Raw genomic sequence first — 26,216 nt, forward strand, 5'->3', positions numbered from 1 at the left:
ATCATGACTGCTGAGGCGCAATGGGCCCGGTACAAATTAAATGGAACATAATGTATAGAAACCTTTACCCTTGCCCCTTCACCCCATTAAATCAACACACTTACAACCATTAGGTTGGAAAGGGCAAGGCCACAGCTTTATTAAAAATCCAACACATAACATGTTAACACTTTAAACCAGTGCCAGTCACAGTTGTACTGTGAGCACACAATTCCAAAGGAGGGGGCCTTTCCTTACCATAAGTGCTGGACAGATCGCTTACTTTCGATTTCCATCAAGGGCATAGCCCATTGCAGCCAATTTTATGCTGGAAAAGTCAAGAAGCCGCCACCTGCCTGTCAATGGATAACGCCCCACCGCCGCCAGTGCCTGTTCTACACCATGCTGCAGGCCAAGGTTAAATATATCCAAACCAATATCATTAAGGTGAACACCATCTGATTGCAGCAGATCATTAGCACCCTCCAAATCCTTGTGCTGGATCACAAACCCCCCTGATCTGCCAAACAAACTTGGTGATCTGGGTGTTAAACTTGCGACGAAAGCTGTCCAGACGGGGACCCATAACAAGCGAGGCACAATTTACGACCAAATGAGAACCAAGTTAGTATATGCTGCATAACACTGGGCGATGCCTCTCTTGATAGTGGAGATTAAATCCATGGAACATACATAATCCACGTCATTCCCTCCAGCATGAAGTATCAAGACGATGGGGCCAGAAACATGTGCACAAAGGTGCAAACTAGAGCTGCACGATTCTGGCTAAAATGAGAATCACGATTTTTGCTTAGAAGATAGATCACGATTCTCGTGGCGTATCATCTTTCACATTAAAACAAAAAAAATTGTGCTAACTTTACTGTTTCGTTTTTTTTTTTTTATTTATTGAAGTGTATTTTTTCCCAAAATATTGCATTTGAAAGACTGCTGGGCAAATACAGTGTGACATAAAATATTGCAGCAATTGCCATTTTATTCCCTAGGGTCTCTTTTTGGGACCACACCAAGGGGGGACACCCGAAGGTTGTGGAAAGGGGGGGAATCAAATGGGCCTGCCATATGTCCCAAATCCAGGTCCTTCTGAAGCTTCTTGGCCAGGAGGGACTCAAATTGCACAGCGGATTTCAAATTAGGCGCCATGGTAGGCACATCGGAAGAAGTGAAGGGTATCCAAAAACCGTGGTCCAAACCGTCCCTCAAGATCAAAGCCTCCCTATGAAGGGGGTACCGGTCTAGCCAGGGAAGCATCTCTAAGATGTTCACTGGCATCCTCCGGTTTAGAAAGGTCAGGCTTGGCTCCCAGCCTGGAAAGCGGTGGCTTTCCCTTCCGGAAACATCCTTTGTGGGGGTGCTCACCCCGCCAGCAGGAGCATTCGTGCTTAAAATGGGCGCCGGCCAGGGACTGAGAGGACGAAGGTCTGTGTGGACACATCGGCAATAACCAAAGGCTACCGTCTTGGCAGTCAAAACTAAACTCCTTACGTGTCACCATTTTTTGGAGAAACTGGGTGTCGTAGTGAAACCAACACTGGCCCCCGTAAACCTTATAGGCACCCCAAATAAGGTCTAAGTAGTAAAAGAGAGATGCGGCCAACTCCGGGAACTGCTCACAAAGCACTCCGGTGTAAGCACAGAACCCTTGCAGCCAGCTCCCGAACGTACAAGTAAACTGTTTGGGTTTGTCGCCCCGGCGCCGTGATGGCAACATGAGATTTGTCGGTCGTTTCTCGGTCGGGAGGGATGAGCGCGAGAAAATCAATAAATTCACTATGCCAGATTTTGTCCTATAGACTGTAGCTATGTGTTTGTCTGGCGGGCCCGATGCGGAAGCGTCACTAGACCTACCCCAAATGAAGTCAGTCATACTCACTGATGTGCGGAGGCAGAGCTGAAGAAGGGCGACCAGCAGCAGATCCAGGCGGAATGTCCGGTGCAGCATTGACCGTGGCTGGGGCCCATGACGTCCATCTCTAAGAGGAACGATGGTGCCTTTTGAGGCAGGAGGGTGATGACGGAAGGGGAGGTCCCCGGGCAGAGGTCTGACCACCGACCCTGAGGAGCCCGGGCCAAGGACAGCAGCAGAGCCGCCACAAGAACAACCATGGACCCCCTTCAGAGGACCCGTGGCAGGTGCATTTGACATCCCGGGACTGGAGTAGGAATCTCCCGCCCTGCCGGGGCGCATGGGGAGAGGAGAACGTGCAGTAGACCGAGGCTGGGCCATGGTGGCGGGCAGGTGTCAGGAATCTCCTGCCCAGCCGAACGCAGGGAGGTGTGGGTATGCAGGAGTCCGCAAGGAGGGGAAGACAGCTGGAGCAGCTTGACCATCTCCCACCCAGGGTGGTGTACATGCTTAAGCTGGTAGGGGTGTGTGGCATGAGTGAAGCGGCTGTCCCCCGCCCAGCCAGGAGCAGGGGGACCTGTGCAGGCAGGGGACATGAGCAGTGAGTGGGCAGCATGGGATGCGGTGGGATCTCCCACCCAGCCATGTGCAGGGAGATGCAGATCTAGCAGCATAGGTTGAGGAGAGCGAGATGGAACATTCAAATCTCCTGCCCTGCTTGGTGCAGGGAGAGAATGAGCCACTGGGGGCAGCAGCACAGATGTTGGCAGAGCTGAAGAACCACCCGAACGGAGATGTGAGCGGGTGGCCTGCGGGTTGGTTCTTCAGCTCTCCCAACATCTGTGCTGCTGCCCCCAGTGGCTCATTCTCTCCCTGCACCAAGCAGGGCAGGAGATTTGAATGTTCCATCTCGCTCTCCTCAACCTATGCTGCTGGATCTGCATCTCCCTGCACCCGGCTGGGAGAATTACCTGGGAACAAAACTTTTCTGAGCTCAGGCCTAGCCTATCCTCCATAACCACCAATCCCTGGTGACCACTCAGCCATCTTGACCTGTATCTGGCCATGCCCCCATCCCTCAAGGCTCTCTTTCCTTGGGGGGGGGGGGGGGGGGTCAAGAGGCCCTCATACTCTTCTGTGGGGCAAGAAGAGGATGCCCTCTTATATAGAAGGTGAACACTGACTCAGAGGCAGTCAGGGTAAGCAAGGTCCCCATCCTCATGCTAGGACTGTCGAGTTGGGCCTTCTCCAGTTCAACTGTTCCAAACACACTGCCAAAAGTCAAACAGGGAAACCTCCCCCCCCCCCCCCCCCCCACACACACACACATATCAGAACAAAAGATGATGGCCGAAGAAGCTGAAGAGACAGAAATCCCAGACTTGTCTTAGGAAGGCCTAGACATAGACAAAGAGGAAGAAGTAGGCCTTAGGTGAACTGCATGCATGTACTGGAAGAGTATGATCGGACACAGAAAAAGAATCCAGTAGTTGTCCCTCTAATAGAGGTAATATGGCTATGGTGGTGTGCACTTTTTTTGCCAGAGAGAATCCATGTGGAAGCAGGACATTGGGGTGTCCACAAAACATTTGCCTGTTTCAAGGGACAAACCATGTCTGGTTTGTTGGACAAACCTGCCGAAAATGTGCGGTCTGTTCAAGGCGTTAAGCGCTGAATTCCATTTCAAGCTTGGAATATGTCTGCACCACTGGAAGCACTGACCATTGGCTTTCTTACACTCGACATGTCAAGACAGATACCATCCCATTCTAGTTATGGTGGACCACTTTACCAGACAGTACAGACCTATAACCAGACCATGAAGACAGAAACCCAGATGGTGTGGAAGCACTTATTCTTTCATTATGGCTGTAGAACATACATTTAAACCTGTGATCCTGTTTCGAAAGTGCATTCTTTGGTGCCACTCGCTAGGCATTACAATGTGTGCACCTTAAAGTAGTTGTAGAGGCACAAGGTTTTTCTATGCATGAAGGTAAAACACCTTCTGTGTGTAAAAGCCCATCCCCAGCCTCCCTCCTATTACTTACCAGAGCCCCCTCTCGATCCAGCAATATCCACGAGAGATTTGCCATTCTGCGGCTCCATGTGCCCCAGGTCGGGAGCACAAATGTTTGGGTGACACCCACATTGAGGGAGGAGCCAAGAGCACCTGCGAGGGACCCAAGAAGAGGAGGATCCAGGCCACTCTGTGCAAAACCATTTTTCTTCCTCCAACACAGCAAGCCCCCCTCCTCAAAAAGGCACATGTAAAGTCATGCTAAGGAACATCTACATGATTCAGAGAACGATTGGGAGAAAGTGCTGTGACCAGATGATACCACAATTGAGCTCTCTGGCATAAACTCGACTCACGACAGAAGATATATAAAGAAGAGTGGACCCACATCCCTCCTGAGATGTGTGGAAACCTGGTCACCAACTAAAAGAAACGTCTTACCTCTGTGCTTGCCAACAAGAGTTTCTCCACCATGTACCAAGTCATGTTTTGCTTGGGGATCAAATACTTCTTTTTTTTTATACTAATTCTTCTTTATTAAAATTTTTTAAGCACAGAATAACAATGGTTTTCACAGTTCACAAAAATATTCATTTCATTCATAAGAAATACAAAGGCGAAACTGTGCTCAACCCTCAGGTTGCCACAGGCTCGTCTGACAATTTTTTCCCTGCCCACCCACCCAACCCACCCAACCCACCCCCCCTCTTCGAACACACACTGCTGGTACCAGCCTCCCCAATCCTGGTTGGCCGGTTGGAGGATGGAGGGCGCCGGTCGATACAAAGAGGAAAGAAGAAAAAAAAAAGAAAAAAAAGAAAGACGGAACAAGAAGCGGACAAGAGGCCCCCCCCCATCCCCCCCAGGGGCACCCCCTTGAGGAGGCCCACGGGGGGGGGGGCAAGAAGGGCCCCCTGCCCTGGGCCAGCCAGGCCGATACTAGGGTCGCCCCTCGGCGGACTCGTCCAGGGGGTAGCCCATGTCGATCAGCCAAGGTTTCCATAGTGCCCCGAATTTTTTTAAGTTGTTTTGTTTTATAAACATTGCTCTTTCACACCAGATTGTGTAGTTAATTGCGTTAACCCAATGTTCAAGTACAGGGGGATTTTTAGCTTGCCAATTTATTGCTATCAGCCGTCTAGCCTGGTACAAACACCTTAATACGGACATCTTAGTTGGAGGGGAGATTCTACCCTCCTCCAAGATCCCCAGTAAACAAGTCCTGGCCTCTGGTTTCAGGGCGGTCTTAAAAATCCTATTTATTCTGTGTACAATTCCTATCCAATACCTATACAATTTGGGGCATTTCCATACCATATGATAGAGATCCCCCGATGCCCCGCATCTAGGGCAGTCGTCTCCAGGTTTTCTACCCATTTTCCACATCTTATGGGGGGTGTAATATGCCCTATATATAAGGAGCAAATGAGACACTCGCTGTGATAGAGATATAGATACCAAACTCCCCTGTTCGAGGACCTTATCCCATTGCTCCTGGGTTATCGGCCCCACATCCCCTATCCACCCCCTCCTACTCTTGTCAGGGCCCTCTCCCTTCAGGGTCCTTTCCCTAATCTTTATATATAGCCTAGAAATCTGGCCTTTTGCTTGCCTTCGGTCCATAAGTCCCTGGAGCAAGGGGATTTCAGTCCTCTCGATCGCGAGTGACCCATATTGGGCTTGAATTCCATGTCTCAACTGTAAATATTTGTAGAATGACTTGTTGGAAATACCAAATTCCTGTCTAAGGTCTTCAAAGGATTTCATAACATTCCCTTCATATAATTGCACCAGCTTATTAATCCCTTGTCTTTCCCATTCTAGAGATCTATCTATATTATTTAATTCACCTAAGTTTCCATTATACCATAGAGGGGTGTAAACGGTCACTCCCACATATCCCATGGACTGCTTTACTATCTGCCACACCTTCCTCATTAGTGCGTTGGTAGGGCATCTATGAGCAAATGAGTTGGCCTCCAGGACTTCAACTAATGACTTATGGGGTGCCCCAGCTATCATCAGTTTATGATTTGGGGACCCTCCCTCCTGGAGCCCAGCCCCAGCTAAGTGCTGGAGCTGGGCAGCCAGGAAGTATGATCTCAAATGGGGTATGGCCACTCCTCCCCCCGCGACGGGAAGCTGCATCGTCTGCAGCCCAATCCGAGCATGCCTCTTCTTCCAGATTAAATCCCGAAAGAGCGATTCCATTTTTTTGAACCATTTCTGGTTTATCAAGGTGGGAGAGTTGTGTAGAATGTATAATATTTGTGGCTGCCAGATCATTTTAATTAAGTTGCAGCGCCCCGCCACGGATAGAGGAAGACCACACCAACTATCGACTTTCTGTTTTAATTTCATCAATAATGGTGCTAAGTTTTCATTGACATACTGATTTACTTCCCCAGAGATCCAAACACCCAAATACTTCAACCTGGGTACCACCTCTAAACCTGCAATTATAGGTGGCAGTTGGTCCCCGGGTCTAGTCAATGGCAGTAGAGCTGATTTGCTCCAGTTGATCACCAGACCAGATTGTTGCCCAAACTCCCCCATCATCTGCACAACCCTGTTTAAAGTAGAGTTCATGTCTCCAATAAAAAACAGAACATCGTCTGCGAATAAGGCGATTTTGTCTTCCACTACTCCGTGTCGGAATCCCTGGATGTCAGGGCATGATCTTGCCAGGACAGCCAGGGGTTCCATGGCCAACACGAACAAAAGGGGAGACAACGGGCACCCCTGCCTAGTTCCCCTCTCCAGCTGGAACACTTCAGAAAATTCGGTTCCCAGCTTAATTTTTGCCCTGGGCTTATTATAAAGTAATTTTATCCATTGGGTGAATAGAGGACCAAAGCCAAACCTCTCCAACACTCCCCACAGGTAGCCCCATTCCAGGCTATCAAAAGCCTTAGTAGCATCTAAGGCTAGAATAGCTCCCGGCCCGTCGTTATCCCTGGGTGTTTGAATATTAAGAAAAACTCTTCTGATGTTAGTGCTGGTTGCCCTGCCCAAAATAAAACCCGACTGATCTGGATGTATTAGTTTATGAATGTGTTTATTTAGGCGGGTTGCCAGGGCCTTGGCTAGTATTTTAATGTCGGTACACAACAAGGATATTGGCCGATATGATGAAACCTCCTGTTGATCCTTCCCCTCTTTGAGTATTAGGGTGATGTTGGCCTCCAGCATCGAGGCGGGGAGTTCACCCACCTCCAATGCATGGTTCAATGTCTCCAAGAGTTCCGGCAATAGCACTTCACCATAGCGCTTATAGATTTCTAGAGGAAACCCATCTGGGCCTGGAGATTTATAGTTAGGCATTTCAGCCACTGCATTTTTTAGTTCCTCCAACGTGAGTGGTAGTTCGAGGCTCATTTTATCCTGTTCTGATAGTGATGGAATTGTTGTTTGATGTAAGAAGTCAGTAGCTAAGCTGCCATGGTCTCGTATAGCTGATTTATATAAGTTGTTATAATAATCATGCAGTACCTTCATGATCGCAGGGGGACTGGAAATGAGATCGCCATTTGGCGACTTAATCACCTGGGCTATTGTAGGGGAGCTGTTAGTTTGGACCAATAGGGAGAGAGTTCGACCCACCTTCTCCCCTTCGCCAAAATAATGTTGGCGTTGAAATATATGCCTATTCTCTGCTTTTTTTAAGAGTGCCATTTTATAGACTTGTTGACTATCCAGCCATTCCTTCTGCCTACTGGGTAATGGGGCTTCTATATATGCTCTCTCTGCCTGAGTAACATTGTTTCTTATTACCATCTCCTGTTCTCGAGTTTTCTTCTTGGTTATTGCAATTTGCTGTATTAGTATGCCTCTGATATAGGCTTTTAGGGAGTCCCAAACTATTCCGGGTGTGGCTGTACCCTTATTGATTTGGAGAAATTCCCTGATCTTGTCCAAAGGAAGGCTTGAGCTACCAATTAGCTCCAGCCAACCGGGGTTTATCCTCCACTCCCCTGGGCCAGTTCTATCTCCCGTACTCACAGTAATGGACGGGGGGGAATGATCTGAGATCCCCCTTGCACCGTATTCTATCTCCTGTACCAACCCTGACGCCTCCTTGTTCCCGAGAACCATATCAATTCTTGATAGGGTATAGTGAGTACTGGAGAAGCAGGAATACTGTCTCTCGTGAGGATATCGCGTTCGCCATAGATCACTCAGTCCTATTTCTGATAAAAATCCCTGCAATCGCCCTGTTCTAGCCCCATCAAGGTTAGGGAATCTATCTAGGCTTCTATCTAGTGTTTCGTTGAAATCGCCTAGTACTATCCACGGGACTCCTGGTTTGTCCAGGCTAAACGCCAGTAGTTTATACATGACATCCAGTTTGAAAGGGGGGGGTATGTAAATATTGGCTAAAATATAATATTGCCTGCCAATCGAACCATATAGGAAAACAAATCTCCCCTCCTCATCAATAGAGGACTCCTTGCATAGAAAGTCCGTACCCCTCCTAACAAAAACACTCACTCCTCTTGAATATGACGTATGGAAGGAATGGTAGTATGCCTGGAATTTCCGGTTGTTTAGCTGCAGGGCTGTACTAGGGGTTAAGTGCGTCTCCTGAAGGAAGAGCAAGCTAGCGCCTCCCCTCTCAGTTTCCAACATAACCGCAGCTCTCTTTTTTAAATCTCCCAAGCCCCTCACGTTCCATGAGATAATACTCACTCTGCTCATAGACATTGATGGTTGCTAAATCGGCTGGGGGTAGGAGGAGGGGGAGGAGGGAAACCCATCCTCCCTCGATGGGCCTCCCCGCCCCGCCTCCACCACACACCCCCTCGTCCACCATTCCTCCCATACCCACAGTGTGTGTTCGAAGTTGAAACGCCCCCCCATCCCCCCTGCCCACCCTCCCACCCCTGCCCATCTGGGCATCCCCTAGGGGTCTCTATTGTGGCCCACGTACACCAGAGTACCCAAGCTCTCCACTCCCCCCTCCCCCCGCCAGCCCAGCCTCCCAAGGTCTGGGATCAGTATCTAGATGTCGCAGCCTTTTATGGCTTCAATTAATCCCCCCCTCGATCAGAAGGAGGGGAAGCTAGGAACAACAGCAAAGCAAAAAAGAAAAAAAAAAGAGAGTATTGGGGGGGGGGGGGGGGGTGCTGTCAATCAGAAACCCATCCCCAACAACTTATATTTAGATCATGCAGTGTAACCTCTTATTTCGTGTCTATCATTCTGGGCCAGGTATTCACACCTGCCTATCCTATCTATTGAACCCCTCCCTGCCTGGCCTATCTATTTATCCCCCACCTCATACGTGGAAAAAAAGAAAAGTGTATTGCTTTTATATCGTGGTCATATCATACTAAGGTCCCCCTCTTCCCCTATCCCATAATAAATGCTTGTGTCTAGCGTAACATACATTATCAATTAGCTTCGCTATTTGTGTATTCAAACTATATAGTTCATTTTCTTTCTTTCCCCCCCCCCCCTTCCCAAAGAGAGAGAAAAAAAAAAAAAAAAAAAGCATATATAACGTTATTGTGTCCTATTATAATCTCCCTATCTCATAATAAATGTTCATGTGTGACATGGCATACATTATCAATTAGCTAGCAACTATTTGTGAGTTCAGAATTTCTAAAAAGTGTAGGGGAGAGGGAAAAAAAAAAAAAAAAAGAAGGGGAAAGGCCCCCCAGGGAACCCAATCATTGCGTCTCTAGGAGACATAGGAAGTCATGGTGACATCTACATACCCTTTCACCTCCCTCCCCCCGCTAAGTACTATTAATGACACAACACGCCCCAACCTGCATTCAAGTGCTTAATATTTCTAACCATAGTTCCCAAAAAAGAAGAGAGAAGAAAGAAGGGAGAAAGAAAAGAAAGGGGAAAAAAGAGAGAAAAAAAAAGGGGGAAACCCCCCTCTGCAACCCCTCCCCTCTTCGCCCCCCCCCTAAAGGCCCTCCCCAAGGGCAAGACACTACTAGATAATTCTACAAAGTCCCTTTCTGCTCCTCCAGCCAATTTGCGGCTTCCGTAGGAGAATTAAAAAACAAGGTTGAACCCAGGGCAGACACTCGCAGGCGAGCAGGGTACAGCAATGCATAAGTTATCTTATGTTTTTGCAAGATGTGTTTTATGGGGATAAACTCAGCTCTCTGTTTCTGTAAGTTAAATGAAAAATCTGGATAGAATGATATTCTAGTCCCTTTATAGAAAATGTCCCCTAGTTCTCGAATCCTTCGCATTAAAGTTATTCGATCGTTGTAGTTGACAAACTTCAAGATCAGTGGCCTACAGCGCTCCCCTGTTGGCCGAGGTCCAGGGGGGACTCTGTGGGCCCTTTCAATGGAGAAAAGGGGTGAGAAAGGGGTGTCTTCCAATAGCTCCTTAAACCAGTTCTCCAAAAAAGTAGTAGGGTTAGGGCCCTCACTTCCCTCTGGCAGACCGATTAAGTGCACATTGTTCCTGCGATTTCTATTGTCCATATCGTCTAATTTCGACGCCTGCATAGTAATTTGTCTCTCAAGTCCTATTATTTTTCGTTGTAGGGGAAAGAGCTCATCCTCCACCGTACTTAGTCTTCCCTCGAGTGCGGTCGTTCTACCGACAGTATTGCTCAACAATTGGCTCATAGAGTGAAGTTCACTTTTGATATTGCTTAGTTGATTGTCAATACCTGAAATTAAGTCCTTACATTCGTTAACTGCCTGCAGTATCTCTCGCAGCGTGGGTTCGCTAGTCCCCATCTCAGGGGGTGAAGGCAGATCCAAAATGCTATGTGAGACCTTACCCTCACAAGGAGGTAGGTTGTTCGCTCTGCTTTCCAAAGCTGGAGTAACAGGGTTAGAAGCCGAGTAGCTAGCACTTCTCCTATCTCCAGTCGAACCCTGCGGTTTTGTTTGCCCTGCTAGAGAGTGGTGGCCTTTCCTGCCGGGGGAGGTCGCATGGGCAAATCTTTCAAGTTTTGCTGCCGCGGAGGCTTGGTTTAATTTCTCCTTGGCTGCTCTTGTTTTATGGTTCCCCTCCCCATATAGTACATCCTCCGTGGCTCTTTTACTAAGCATTGTAATATCAATGTAATATTGGCAAGACCGCCAGTGCAAAAATGTAATAGTATATAGCAATAAATCAGGGTATGCAGAGGCAGCTCTGCAATCGGTACGGCAGTCTGGGCAATGTAGTTAAGCGTCTTTAACTTAGTGCTCCAATATATCGGCCCCTAAGGGGGGGGGTGGGAAAAAAAAAAAAAAGGAGCGTTTTCACCAAGGCAGGGGGTACAGAATCGTTTTCCTGCGCTTAGATATTTAGCAATAACTGTGCTCCCCCACCTCCACCTCGCCCCCCTGGGTTACCGTTCGCCTGGGCTGGTGCACCAGGCTCTTCTGTGTCCAGGCGCTCCGCTGGTCCTGTCCAGGACTGTCATAAGTTTATGCAGGTATAGGGTGCATCACTCGAGCCATATTGTACTGTAGGGGCTTGCACGAGTATTTTCCCCCATCCAGCGTTAGTAAGAGCAGCCACGCTCATCAGGGTCTCCTGTCGGCTCGAACCAGCCCTCTTCCGGCTTGTCCTCGGGCGATTTCGGAGTCTCGCGACAGCCCGAGGCAACAGCGGGGGCTCCTTCGGGTACCTTCGGCTGTCTCCGAAGCCGTAAGCAATAGCTGTCGTGGTCGTAGTCGCCCCAGATCCTGTGGGACTCGATGGAGAGCTGGGGCAGCGGCGTTTAGGTAGCGGCAAGGCTGGTTATACACGCGGCATACTTTTCCCAATCAAGGGAGGCGGAAGGCGGTACGGGTGGAGAGCCCAGGCATTCCCGTCCTACTCTCGCTCGCACTCACACGCCTCCATTCCGGCCACACCCCCTCAAAATACTTCTTTTTACTCACTGAACTGCAACTTCATTTATAGCATTTGTTCTATGTGTTTTTTTCTGGATTGTTGGTTGATATTCTGTCTCTATTACTTAAAATACACCTATGATAAAAAAAAACTATAAACCCTTTGTTTCTTTGTAAGTGGGCAGACTTACAAAATCTACATTAGATCAAATAATAATTTTTTCCATTGTAAAGCCTTGTTTTTCTTTTTTTTTAAAATAACAAACATGTTATACTTACCTGCTCTGTGCAGTGGTTTTGCACAGCGTAGCCTGGATCCTCCTCTTCTTGGGTCCCTTGCCGGTGCTCCTCCCTCCTGCAGACAGCCCCCAGAGCAAGCAGCTTGCTTTGGGGGCACCCAAGCAGGTGTGCTCCTGACCTGCAACTCTGTGTGTCCATTCACACATGGAGCCGCGGATTGGCTCCCGCTGCTGCCAAAATTCAATCAGGAGTGCGGGTCCCCGATGAGGCAAATCTCTCATGGACATCGTTGGATCAAGGGGGGGGAGGCTCAGGTAAGTAATGGGGGGGGGGGGGGGACTGGGCGGGCTCCTGCATACTCTTGCATGCATAGAATGCATGAAAGTAAGAAACCTTGTGCCTTTATAACCACTTTTAAGGTGCACACCAACAAGTAAAACTGCAAGCACCATTGGAAGAAGTCCAGAAAGTTGTCCTAGAAAAGACTACTCAAGTTGTGCCAGTTTGTGAGATACAGATTGAAGGAGCCCAAGTAAAACTGGGAGGTCTACACCCTTACCTTCTCAAACCAATTAGGACCCCTAGAGAGACCCATAAGGAGAGATTTAGAAGAATCTGTCTAAAACAGGGTACACACTTTTTTGTTTTATCATTTAACCAGCAAAAATACACAGATCAGCACTGCATCCATTGGTTACATGCGCAGTCTGAATGCTGGTTTTCCACCATCACCATTCGATAGAGACTGGTCGTTAAACAGCGGTAGACACAGAATGAAATTCAGATAGTTCTTGTTGAACTTGATGATTTTTGGTCCATGTATAGCCTGCTTAAAGTTGTGAGACACAAATGTTGTGAGACCCAAGAGTTGGTGGCTCTCTCCTGCTCTTTCACCATTATTGCCAAGACCCTCAGTGGAAGCCTTGGATCCTCACAATAATACACAGCTCAAAGGTCACCCACCTCAGGTCCATACTCATGTTGTAGGGCCCTCTGAACCACCATCCACTGATATGCTTGAAAATAGAGAAATGCCCCCTCTTGTCCAAGAACACGGAACACAGACTCGACCCCAAGGGTTTCCACAGACACAAACACTGGGAGACCCCTGTACTTTTTGCGCAAAATCAATATGAATGGTCTGCCAACTTGCTAGGGACAGCAAGTTCAATGGGGTGGAGTGCTAATTTACTCACAATGCTCAGATGCAGGGCCCTTTAACTTTTTTCCCCACGACTCTCTGGGAATCTGCACAAGCCTAAGAAAGATAAGCTTCTCTTCTTTCCTCTGTTAGCTTAAGTAGACATACTGTAGTTGGGCTAGAATGCAGCTACACAAGGCAGGACTTAGGGTGGTGGGGGCCCCTAGGCTTGAGTCACTTCCGGGCCCTACCTTCTATACATTACCGTATTTATTGGCGTATAACACGCACCCCAAGTTTAGGAGGGAAGTTTAAGGAAAAAAAATTACATTTAAATGCCCATCAATGCAGCCTTAGCAGTGTCCATCTGAAGCCTTGTCCAATGTCATTGCAGCCTTGTCATTTGCAGCCTTGTCATTGCAGTCTTGAAGTTTAAAAATGGCGCCACCAAGATACAGAGTCCTGTGTATCTTGGCGGCTGTCGGGTCCTCTCACAGTCCCGAGCGGAGCTGAGAATAGCCGAGTGTACTCGGCTCGGCTCACAGTCACGCACAGTCCCTGCGTTATGTCCATAATAGGGCAAGACTAGGTGTGACTCTGAGCGGAGCCAAGCCGATTACACTCGACTATGTATCTCGGTGGGGCCCCCTATAGGGCAGGGCCCATGGGCTTGAGCCCAGTCAAGCCCAATGGTAAGTCCAGCCTGCAGCTACAGTACAAAGTCTATATTCTTCAGCTAAATTATCTCTGTGCTAGCTGTTCCTGTGCAGTCCATCCCAATCTATGGGGCGTCTACAGAATCTACCCAACCCTGATTGATGAACCTATAGAAGTCTATGTGGCACCCTAACTCTCCGCATGGAGGTCTCTCTGCAGAGGTCTAACACACCCTGAGTCGGGCCTATAGCTCAGCAATCTGCAAAGTTCATGATTCCTGCTGATTGGAAATAATCTGCTTCTGACTAGTGGGGAGCATAAAAAAAAGAAAAATTAACATCAATCCATCCTGCAAAAGAAGAGGGCTAATGCTTAGCTCCCTGATGACCATTGCCTCTTATCATCTCTCTCTTGAAAAGCTATGGCTGCCAAAGTATCTTCAACATATTACATACTTCAGGGTGTGCCGGATGCCTGGTCTGCCACTAGTTGTTTGATCTACTGGTCGCTACTGTATTTAAGTGACATAGAAGCTGGAAAGGGGGTGGGGCCTCTAAACTGAATTGAATGGCCAATGAGCAGAAGATAAGCACGAAGGCTGGATTCACACCTATGCAGTTTTAGTGGTTTTTGCATTTTGCAGATTTGCACTACAGAACGTTTTACATTGAAAACCATGTTAAATGGACTGTAGTGCAAAAATGCAAAATGCAAAAAGCACTAAAAATGCATAGGTGTGAATCAAGCCTAACAGCGGATATTGGCCTGCTTTGTAACAAATCTGTTACATTGTCCTGAACGAGCAAAGAACAAGGTTTTGTAAAAGTCCACAAGCTTCCTCATACCTTTATATGTCACTGAGAAGTCATCCTGGATGGGCTCTGGTTGGGACACATGCTCCACCTGACAAACAATGGATGGATGATCCTGGATCTGAGCAGGGGTGAGGACTACAGAGCTGTCCACTCTGAAAGTCCCATCAGCATCCATCTGAAATGTTCCAATTTCTGATTTATTCAGGATCTCGATATTATTCCACAGCCAGATAACTCTAATCTCTCTAGGGAAGAAACCTGTAATTGAACAATCAACCACATTTTTGTCATTCTTATCAAGATGCTTCTTGTGTATCTTGACCATTGGTTTAGCTGTAAGACAAAAAAGATGAAAAATAAATAATAACGTTTAATATTGAGAATGTCCAGGTAGGATGAACACAATAATATATGTATTTTTGTTTCCATTTTCCGGCTAAAGAAGTTGAGAAAATGGGGAGAGGTTTGGAAACTTGGGGAAGATGTGCCCTTTTTTTGCCTGCTGACCTGTGAAAAACTGTAAACATGGTAAAAAGAATATGCTAAAAGGAAATTTATTTGCCCTTGTACACACGGTCGGAGAATCCGTCGGAATGTGTCCTTTCGGACCGTGTCGTCGGATAATTCGACTGTGTGTGTGTGGTATGCATCGGACTGATTCCATTGGAATATCCATTGGAATATCCATCAGACTCAATTTTCCAACATGTTGGAAATATTTCCCGACCAACTGGGCCGATCGGACATACTCTGATCATGTGTAGAGAATTTTGATCGGACCAAGTGCCACGCATGCTCAGATCAAATTCCTACATCAAAGCTATTGGCTACTAGCCTGAATGTAGTCCCATCATAACGAAATTACGTCATCACGTTCTGAAAGATCAGATTTTTTCGCCAACTTTGTCCGACCGTGTGTATGCAACAGTTTCGGACAAGATCCGACGGACAAAATCCGACGGGCAAAATCCGACGGATTTGGTTGTGGAAATCTCCGACCGTGTGTACAGGGGCTTGGAGAGCCGAGCAATACACATACAGCCATTTATTTGCATAGGCCGAGTGGCCCCAGTTATTCGCACACATCTGTCATTCTGAAGCCTGGAATTTTTACCACCAGAATTCGCACTATAGCCCTAATTACCAGTATGAATGGGGCTAAGGGTGAAATTAGTAGTTTTGTTGCAAAATCAAGGAAGATGGTGGAGGCTGTAGGGGAAGGAGGTAGAGTGGCAGTTGACTGTGGATAGAGGACAGACATAAGGCAGAGCAGTAACTGAGTGTTGCTAATCTATGGAGGGGAAAGGAGAAGCAATTAAGACACTTGGGAGAGGAAGCAGAAAAGGATCTGGTCAGGGCATGAGGAGAAGAGACAGATGGATATCTGATCATGGATTAGGTTAAGCCCTTGTACACACAGTCGGAGATTCCGACAACGAAATCCGTCGGAGTAATTCCGACAGATTAATTCCGGAAGAGGTCCGGAAGTGATGTTGCATACACACGGTCGGACAAAGTTGTCGGAAAATCCGATTGTACATAACGTGATGACGTTATTTCGTTATGACAGGACTACGTTCAGGCTAGTAACCAATAGCTTTGGTCTAGGAATTTGATCTGAGCATGCGTGGCACTTTGTCCGTCGGAGTAGGCTACACATGATCGGAGTATGTCCGATCGGAGCATTTTGTCGGGAAAATTTTACCGGCAAGTTGGAAAAGTTGGTCCGTCGGATATTCCGACGCAAACAGTCCGATGGAGACCACACACAGTTGGAATATCCGACAAAACGGTCCGATAGGACACATTCCGTCGGAATCTCCGACCGTGTGTACAAGGGCTAAGGGGTCATGTATGAGCTATCATTTGACTTTTTTGTAGAAGAAATTAAAGTCCATACCCTTTCTCCTCATGTGTGAAGCCCTGGTACAATTGTTTAGAAATTAGATACTTTGCTCCTTACCTTCAACATTGAGCTGGATCTCCCTGGACATTCTGTCTGGACTGTAGATGACTAAACACTTATAAGTCCCGTGGTTGGCGATGGTCACATTGTGAATGGTCAGCGATGCTTTTCCTTGTCTGGCTGCCTGCTCATTGAAAAACACCCCGTCACTGACTACTTTCTCCTTATTGTTAAATCTCAGCAGTTCTTTAGTTCCAAAGGACCAGATTATCCCCAGAAACTGTGGATTTATCGTTGGAATATTCACGCTAAAGGTACATGGTAAAACTACATGGGATTGGAATAAAGCTGTTTGTGAAGAAGGGGCAGTTACTTCCAGCCCAGAACCTGGAAAAAGATTTATTAAATTAACATTTAAAGGGAATATATGGAGGTTTTTGTAAATCTGTTATGGTCAGGACTAAAACAAATTATATTTTTGTAAGATATTTTTGATCAGTCAGGCAAATATGACATTTTGCATTATATTTTTTATTCTTTTAGCCACCAAGTAGAGCTTTTGCTCTTTTTTTTTTTACACGTTGTTTTCAATAATCTTACAGCCTGTTAAAAAAATCCTCTTGTTCACAGACCTAAATAGCTCAAGGGGAAGCCCACCTGTATTGGGCGACTACATCCAAAGTTTAAAGACCAGATCCACTGAGCCTCAGAACAGATAGATAAACAAATAGTGCTGTAATGTAAAATGTTTATTTGTAAAACACAGATTGCATATCTCTCTCTCTTTCTTGAGACGGCAATGCTCTGTCACTATGGAAATAGTTTGAAAAAGGACGCAGAGTTTACATGGACAGGGCTATAGAGCATATATTTTGAGAGGAGAAAAACTACTCTGGTAACTTTCTCCAGGTTTTTCTATTTCCGGATGGGGCTCTGTACTTTGGAGATTCCTAAGAGTCTTGGGTGGGATTGATCCTCCAACCATGTGTGACCAGGTACACCCCCTATTCACCTATTCATGCGTCCAGCCCCTTTCAGGACAGTAGGCGCATGAATGGGGTTGGGGTGGCGGGTACACTGTTTGCCTCCCCCGCCAAAAAAATTACCACCAGCCGCCACTGCTGTCCACCCTGTTGTAGACTGTAGACAGTGGAAAGGGGATTCTATACCGAGGGATTGGGAAAGCCTTGCCAGCTATGAGAGTCTGGGAGACTGAAAAAGCTAGTAAATCCAAGGGGCTGCAGGGAATGCAGAAGTCTGTTGGGAGCAAGCAGAGGTACTGCTGACAAGAGAGCCAGGTGGCTTGGTATGTTTTTCATTTATGTGTGCTAAAAGAAGTTGAAACCCCTGCGTGGGAATCCTGGATGGACTTTTTTGTTTTTTTCCCTTTTTTTTTTAAATCAGAAAGGGTTTTTATTGTGTCATGAAAACATATGTACAATATTAGCAGATATAGCAATATAACTTCAGGGTGTACATTAGTAACGGTATAGTATTCAGGTGTTGGTCTAAAGCAGGGATCTCAAACTGGCGGCCCTCCAGCTGTTGCAAAACTACAAGTCCCATAAGGCATTGCAAGGCTGACAGTTACAAGCATGATACCCACAGGCAAAAGCATGATGGGACTTGTAGTTTTGCAACAGCTGGAGGGCCGCAAGTTTGAGACCCCTGGTCTAAAGCATAGCACTCAAACGAAACATTGCTAGCAAAATACTTTTATCACGAGAGTTTCGTCTGTGTTTAGGACCATACATTTCACTAGTAAGTTGACAACAATGTAGGCGAAACACTGGTAGTCATAAACAAAAGGAAACTGTGGTTGAAATAATTACCCTCCAACGCAAAGGTGAAACTAACTGAAGCTTCCCATAACAACCAAGATCCCATTGGGTAGCAGCGGTCTATACCGCTGGCTGGTCAATGAGGAAGGGGCTATTGATAATGATCTCTGATTCCTTCATCATACTCAAGGCTTTATACTATCGTGATACTGTGCAAATAATTGGCTAATATTTTAAGGATCTAGAAGGTTACATTTGGAGAAGTCTATTGAGGACTAGCTGAGAGAGTGCCAGGCCCGGGGTGTCCAGCCAAGGTTGCCAGATTATATAGCACTTTTTAACCACATTTCTGTGTTGATATATCAGCTTTTCTTTAACCACTTGACAACTGGGCACTTAAACCAGACCAATTTTCAGCTTTCAGTGCTATCCCACTTTGAATGACAATTACTCAATCATGTAACACTGTACCCAAATAAAAAATTTTCATACAATCAGAGCTTTCTTTTGGTATTTGATCACCTCTGGGTTTTTTATTTTTTGCGCTATAAATGAAAAAAGACTGAAAATGTGTAAAAAAAATAAAATTTTCTTTGTTTCTGTGATAAAATTTTGCAAGTTATTAATTTTTCTTAATAAATTTTTACTGCTACATATCTTTGGTAAAAATAACCCAAATTAGTGGATATTATTTGGTCTTTGTGAAAGTTAGAGAGTCTACAAGCTGTTGTGCAAATTATAAAAAATTAATCACACCTGATGTACTGGTGGCCGATCTCATTTCTTGGGACCCGAACATGCCAGGAAAGTACAAATACCCCACAATGACCCCTTTTTTGAAAGTAGACATTCCAAGGTATTTACTAAGATGCATGGTGAGGCGTTTGATGTTGTAATTTTTTCCCACAATTCTTTGCAATATGAAGATTTTTTTTTTCCCACAAAATTGTCATTGTAATAGGTTATTTCTCTCACATGGCATGTGTATACCACAGATGACACCCCCAAAATACATTCTGCTACCCTCCTAAGTATGGCAATAACACATGTGTGGGACTTTTTCACAGCCTGGTGACATAGAGAGGCTCAACATGCAGGGAGCGCCATCACATGTTCTAGGAGCATAAATGACACATCTCATTTCTCAACCACCTATTACACTTTTGGATCCCTGGAGCACCAGAACAATGGAAACACCCACAAAATGACCCCCTTTTGGAAAGCTAACACCTCAACGTATAATGTATGAGGCATAATGAGTCTTTTGAATGGTTCATTTTTTTTCCAGAAGTTTTTGGAAAATGTGGAAAAAATATTTTTTTTAAACAAAGTTGTTAATTTAGATAGAAAGATATTTCCAACACATAGCATGTACATAGCAAAAAGGACACCCCAAAATACATTCTGCTACTCCTCCTGAGTACGACGATACCACATGTATTTGGTACACAGCCTGGACACATACAAGGAACACCGTCAGGTGTTCTAGGGACACATAGCATGCACATACCAAGAATTACACCTGAGAGAGTGAGAGTGATAACACCAAATTTAACACACCTGCTCCCCATTCACACCTGAGACCTTGTAACACTAACGAGTCACATGACAACGGGGAGGGAAATATTTACAAAAATGTGAGAGGTGTACTCACTTTTGTGAGATACTGTATATATTAGATCAGTGGTCTCCAAACTGCAGCCTGGGGGCCAGGTGCGACCCCTTGCTTGCTTTTATCTGGCCCTTAGGGCATTTTTTTCATCCACTGATACCAACAATGAGACATAATTCCCCCCCCTGACACCAATGATGGGACGCTATTCCTCCCACTGACACCAGAGATGGAGCATTGTTTATTCCAGCTGATGTCAGGACTTTTTCAACTCCCAATGTCCAGAGTCCGGCCCCCCGTAAGTCTAAAGGACAGTAAACTGGCCCTTTGTTTAGAAAGTTTGGAGACTCCTGTATTAGATAATGTTGTGGGTAGGCTAGCTAGGGAATTTATTTGTTAATCTGTCTGTGCATTTCGATTGCAGAGAGCTTATTACAGGGATTGGACCTTAAACTAAATACATGGTGGTCTTCCACACTTTATGCTCCCTGCATAGATCTGTTGCTACAAACAAATGAGTACCTAAAAGGTTTTGTACAGTGTCACTAAAGTGACAGCTGCTATGATTCTGCTATGATTCCACAGGAAATGAGAAAATGCGGAAGCTACCGAACAATCAAAAAAATACCGCTTTCATTTTTTTAACCCTAAATTCTTAGTGAATTGAACTTTCACAACTGATTTACCGCATGCGATATTTTAGCACATTTTATTTTCCGTTATTTAACTCAACCCAACGCACGCCAAGATAATCAAAGTGGCTTAAGAGTTTTGAGTTCCCAGAGTTCCTCATTACATCAGAGGACAGGGATTACTGCTTGAGATTCAGAGGACAGGGATCACCACTGGAGAATCAGAGGACAGGGATCACCGCTGGAGAATCAGAGGACAGGGATCACCGCTGGAGAATCAGAGGACAGGGATTACCGCTGGAGAATCAGAGGACAGGGATCACCGCTGGAGAATCAGAGGACAGGGATCGCCGCTGGAGAATCAGAGGACAGGTATTACCGCTGGAGAATCAGAGGACAGGGATCACCGCTGGAGAATCAGAGGACAGGGATCACCGCTGGAGAATCAGAGGACAGGTATTACCGCTGGAGAATCAGAGGACAGGGATCACCGCTGGAGAATCAGAGGACAGGGATCACCGCTGGAGAATCAGAGGACAGGGATCACCGCTGGAGAATCAGAGGACAGGGATCACCGCTGGAGAATCAGAGGACAGGGATTACCGCTGGAGAATCAGAGGACAGGGATTACCGCTGGAGAATCAGAGGACAGGGATTACCGCTGGAGAATCAGAGGACAGGGATCACCGCTGGAGAATCAGAGGACAGGGATCACCGCTGGAGAATCAGAAGGCAGGGATCACCGCTGGAGAATCAGAGGACGGGGATCACCGCTGGAGATTCAGAGGACAGGGATCACCGCTGGAGATTCAGAGGACAGGGACCCCTGGCTGGTCACTTGGCAGAGCTCCTTTCCCATCCCAGCACTGTATACAGCCCCCAAACACACACACTACACAGTGCTGAAATCACATTCCTATACACACAGTCACTCTTCACAGGGTGTATTTGGCTTTTATGTTGCCCTTCTGACCTGGTTGGAACGGCAGTTTAGTTGCAGTAGGCAGATAAACCCTGTGCAGATCATGGCTGACTGGCTGTGTTGTAAGACCCCTTTCACACTGGAGGTGGTTTTCAGGCGCTAAAGTGCTAAAAATTGCGCCTGAAAAAAGCCTCAGCTACAAACCCAGTGTGAAAGCCCAACTGCTTTCACACTGGGGCTCTGCTCCGACAGGATGTCACAAAAAGCCCTGCCAGCAGCTTCTTTGCAGTAGTGAATACACCGCCCCCCCCCCCCCATTTACAACCATGGGGCAGCACCGCCACCAGTGCCACCTAATCAGTGCCCTTCAGTGCTGCCTATCAGTGCCCATCAGTGTGGCATATTAATGCCTCCTCATCAGTGCTACCTAATCAGTGCCCTTCAGTGCAGCCTCATCGGTGCCCATCAGTGAAGGAGAGAAGTTACTTATTTACAAAATTTACTGACCGAAACTAAGAAAAACGTTTGTTTGTTTTTTTCAAAATTTTCGGTCTTTTTTTGTTTTTTTGGCAAAAAATAAAAACCCATTAAATATCTCCAAAAGAAAGTTCTATTTGTGGGAAGAAAATTATAAAAATGTCCTATGAGTACAGCATTGCATGACCGCGCAATTGTCATTCAAAGTGTGAGAGCACTGAAAGCTGGCCTGGGCAGGATGGGGGTGAAAGTTACCGGTATTGAAGTGGTTAATCCAGCCATCGGTAAATGAATTAAATGGAGTTGTAGAATCCAGGAGGAGGAGGAGAGCAGCAGAATGCAGAAGACAAGGAAAGAGTGAGAAAGAAAATGGGCAGGGAGGGGGTGGAGATGCAGCTCAATGCAAACATAAACCCAAAGACAAAAAGGTAATATATTGCAGCTTATCAGACCTTGAATGTGGTGGCTGCATTAGGTGAATGCTGAACTACGTCCTTCTCCACCACTCCTAATACATGTGTGTAGCACCCTGCATCCATCCTCTGCCCCCTTGCTCCAGATGCCCATCGTTGGCATTTAGTGTGCACTGCACATGCATGGCCAATCACTTGCTTTCTAGTGGCTAGCAAGCAATTGTGATTTTCATGTCAGCTGTGGGTGGATGAGGTGGAGAGTGGGCATGCTGGAGCCCAGTGTGATAGCAGTAGCGGTCAAGGCAGACAGAAGTCACCACCTGCTGGTTGCCAGCCACTGATTTAGAGCAGTGAGGGGGTGCCCTGCCTACAACTGCACCCAGGTCAACTACCCCTCCTGCCCACCCCTTGTCCCAGCCATGTTTACAAAGGGAACTCAGATAAAACACTGCTGTGTTCATGCTACTGACATGTTATTTTGCCTTTAGTACCACTTCAACATCTCTGCTGGAGGGATCACAAATACAACAATACATTCTACAATGTACCACTCACATATATGATAGAGGAGCAGGAGGAGGACACGGGTCATCCCGTCCAAGGCGACCACCGCTAATCTCATCCTCATATTCTGATTATTTAATCAAAGGTCACAAAGATCTCCACCTCGGTCTAACGGAAAAACTGAAAGCGAAACTGAACAGATTTCCTGAAAGGATCCTCCCTTCTATATATCTGCCTATCGATCTGAATAATAGGGTCAAACGTAGCTCAGCAGAATCCCATGTACAGCATAGATTATTTTTAGGGAACAATGATATTGTTTAGTGTTACATAAAGGTATATAGGATCCTTCTGAGCTACGTTTGACCGTATCATTCAGATTGATAGGCAGATACATTATCTCACAAAAGTGAGTACACCCCTTACATTTTTGTAAATATTTTATTCTATCTTTTCATGTGACAACACTGAAGAAATGACACTTGTCTACAATGTAAAGTAGTAAGTGTACAGCTTGTATAACAGTGTAAATTTGCTGTCCCCTCAAAATAACTCAACACACAGCCATTAATGTGTAAACTGCTGGCAACAAAAGTGAGTACACCCCTTAAGTGAAAATGTCCAAATTGGGCCCAAACTGTCAATCTTTTGTGTTGCCACCATTATTTTCCAGCACTGCCTTAACCCTCTTGGGCATGGAGTTCACCAGAGCTTCACAGGATGCCACTGGAGTCCTCTTCCCCTCCTCCATGATGACATCACAGAGCTGGTAGATGTAAGAGACCTTACGCTCCTCCACAGATGCTCAATAGGGTTTAGGTCTGGAGACATGCTTGGTCAGTCCATCACCTTTACCCTCAGCTTATTTAGCAAGGCAGTGTTCATCTTGGAGGTGTGTTTGGGGTAATTATCATGTTGGAATACTGCCCTGTGGCCCAGTCTCTGAAGGGAGGGGATCATGCTCTGCTTCAGTATATCACAGGACATGTTGGCATTCATGGTTCCCTCAATGATCTGTAGCTCCCCAGTGCTGGCAGCACTCATGTAGCCCCAGACCATGACACTCCCACCACCATGCTTGACTGTAGGCAAGACACACTTGTCTTTGAACTCCTCACCTGGTTGCCGTCACAAACGCTTGACAACATCTGAACCAAATAATTTTATCTTGGTCTCATCAGACCACAGGACATGGTTCCAGTAATCCATGTCCTTAGTCTGCTTGTCTTCAGCAAACCATTTGCTGCCTTTCTTGTGCATCATCTTTAGAAGAGGCTTCCTTCTGGGACAACATCCATGCAGACCAATTTGATGCAGTGTGCGGCATATCCTCTGAGCACTGACAGGCTGACCCCACCCCCCCACCCCTTCAAGCTCTGCAGCAATGCTGACAGCACTCATACCTCTATTTCCCAAAGACAGCCTCTGAATTAGATGCTGAGCACGTGCACTCAACTTCTTTGGTCGACCTTGGCGAGGCCTGTTCTGAGTGGAAGCTGTCCTGTTAAACCGCTGTATGGTCTTGGCCACTGTGCTGCAGCTCAGTTTCAGGGTCTTGGCAATATTCTTATAGCCTAGGCCAGTGATGGCTAACCTTGGCACTCCAGATGTTTTGGAACTACATTTGCCATGATGCTCAACTACACTGCAGAGTTTATAAGCATCATGGGAAATGTAGTTCCAAAACTGGAGTGCAAAGGTTCGCCATCACTGGCCTAGGCCATCTTTATGTAGAGCAAAAAGTCTTTTTTTCAGATCATCAGAGAGTTCTTTGCCATGAGGTGCCATGCTGAACTTGACCAGTATGAGAGAATGAGAGCGATAACACCAAATTTAACACACCCGCTCCCCATTCACACCTTGTCCTTGTAACACTAACCAGTCACATAGATAGTGTGACAGCCTCAAATTTAACCAGGATACCATCGTCCCAAATAGTGTATATAGAAAAACTGAGCATAAAGCTCGAAACATCAAGGAAAGAGACTCAAAAAGAGAATTTCCTAATAGTTAAGTGGGAACAATAGGGACTATTGCGGTATCGTGTAATAATCAAAAAATAATCAATAAAATTCAATCATATTTTATTATAAATAAATCCACATAGATAATGACGAAAAGAACATATACACAACAAAACCAAAATAAACAAAATATATTCAATCCAATAACAGGACAGAATAAAGTCAAGAATAATTGTAAAGTTTTCCAACAAAAGGATTTTTTACAGGAGTGAAGAGTTGACGTATAGATCCGACCAGTTTCGCAGCACTGAAAACGCCGCTTCCTCAGGGAACGTCACTTTACAAATCTAATATATATAGAGAAATATATTTTTTAATGGATACAGTAGATGAAAATTTGTAACCATAAATACATAGATAAAAAATGCAATCAAATACAATCAAAAAAATAATAATCATAATCCAAGCATAATAGTTCATAAATAAAAATACAACCAAAAACAAAAACAATAATAAGTCACGACTCACCCCTGGATCTCCCAACCTCTCAAAAGCCAAGCGACCAACTTCGAGACACCCTAACCAGTCACATGACACCGGGGAGGGAAAAATGGCTTAATTGGGCCCAATTTGGACATTTTCACTTAGGGGTGTACTGACTTTTGTTGCCAGCAGTTTAGACATTAATGGCTGTGTGTTGAGTTATTTTGAGGGGACAGCAAATTACACTGTTATACAAGCTGTACACTCACTACTTTACATTGTAGTCAAGTTTCATAGCTTCAGTGTTGTCACATGAAAAGATAGAATAAAATATTTACAGAAATGTGAGGGGTGTACTTACTTCTGTGAGATACTGTATCTGCCTATCAATCTGAATGATAGGGTCAAACGTAGCTCAGCAGGATCCTATATACCTTTATGTAACACTAAACAATATCATTGTTCCCCAAAAATAATCTATGCACACCCACTGCTTAATGGTCCTGTATTTCTCATAAGATTGTTTCTTTCTATGTTTCTCTGCTTCCTTTTAATGTTCTCCTTGTAATCTGGAAGCTCTCCTTTCCCCCACTTCTCTTTGTACATTAGTTATGATCATGTTGACTGTTCTATAAATAATACACTTCCCATAGTCCATAGTCTATCTTGGGCGTGAACAAGAGAGGAGACTACATTCCCATGTCACTGGATTTGATTGGCAGCAGTTGGGGGGGGGGTGCTGCAGCACAGAAGGTTTTTCACGTTAATGCATTTTATAAAAAACCCTGAGACTTTACAACTCCTTTAAGAATGCATACTGAAATAGAATCTTTTTTTTCTTCAAGCAGTTTAAAGTCACTTGTACTGTGTGGCGACACTTCAGAGGATATGTCTAACCTGCTTTGTGTTTTGTTGATCACAGCAGTGATAGGGCCTATTTTATCCCACTGGCACCAATGCCAGTACCTGTATGTTGCTCTTTAAGTGCCCAG

The 26,216-nt window shown here is 45.8% G+C and overlaps 1 protein-coding gene and 1 long non-coding RNA gene across 2 annotated transcripts in view; both read right to left on the bottom strand.

The window, feature by feature from the left end:
• LOC143925669 (uncharacterized) overlaps positions 1–22,944 on the bottom strand; it is a 106,921-nt gene extending 83,977 nt beyond the window's left edge. The window contains exons 1-3 of the mRNA XM_077450132.1: positions 22,829–22,944; positions 16,494–16,823; positions 14,561–14,863 (exon numbers count right to left, since the gene is read on the bottom strand). Of these exons, the coding sequence (XP_077306258.1) occupies positions 14,561–14,863; positions 16,494–16,823; positions 22,829–22,901 (706 nt within the window). The 5' untranslated portion in view covers positions 22,902–22,944. The remainder of the gene's footprint in view (positions 1–14,560; positions 14,864–16,493; positions 16,824–22,828) is intronic.
• A 1,900-nt stretch (positions 22,945–24,844) lies between these two features.
• On the bottom strand, positions 24,845–25,827 carry LOC143925393 (uncharacterized). The gene is made up of 2 exons (XR_013261960.1): positions 25,586–25,827; positions 24,845–25,088 (listed from the first exon to the last, which is right to left on the bottom strand). It is a non-coding gene; the product is annotated as an uncharacterized LOC143925393 (long non-coding RNA).
• Between the last annotated feature and the right edge of the window lie 389 nt (positions 25,828–26,216).

The sequence above is a fragment of the Lithobates pipiens genome, unplaced genomic scaffold, assembly GCF_037356315.1.
Source record: "Lithobates pipiens isolate NorthernLeopardFrog02 unplaced genomic scaffold, aLitPip1_a1.2 Scaffold_22, whole genome shotgun sequence".
Lineage (NCBI taxonomy): Eukaryota > Metazoa > Chordata > Amphibia > Anura > Ranidae > Lithobates > Lithobates pipiens.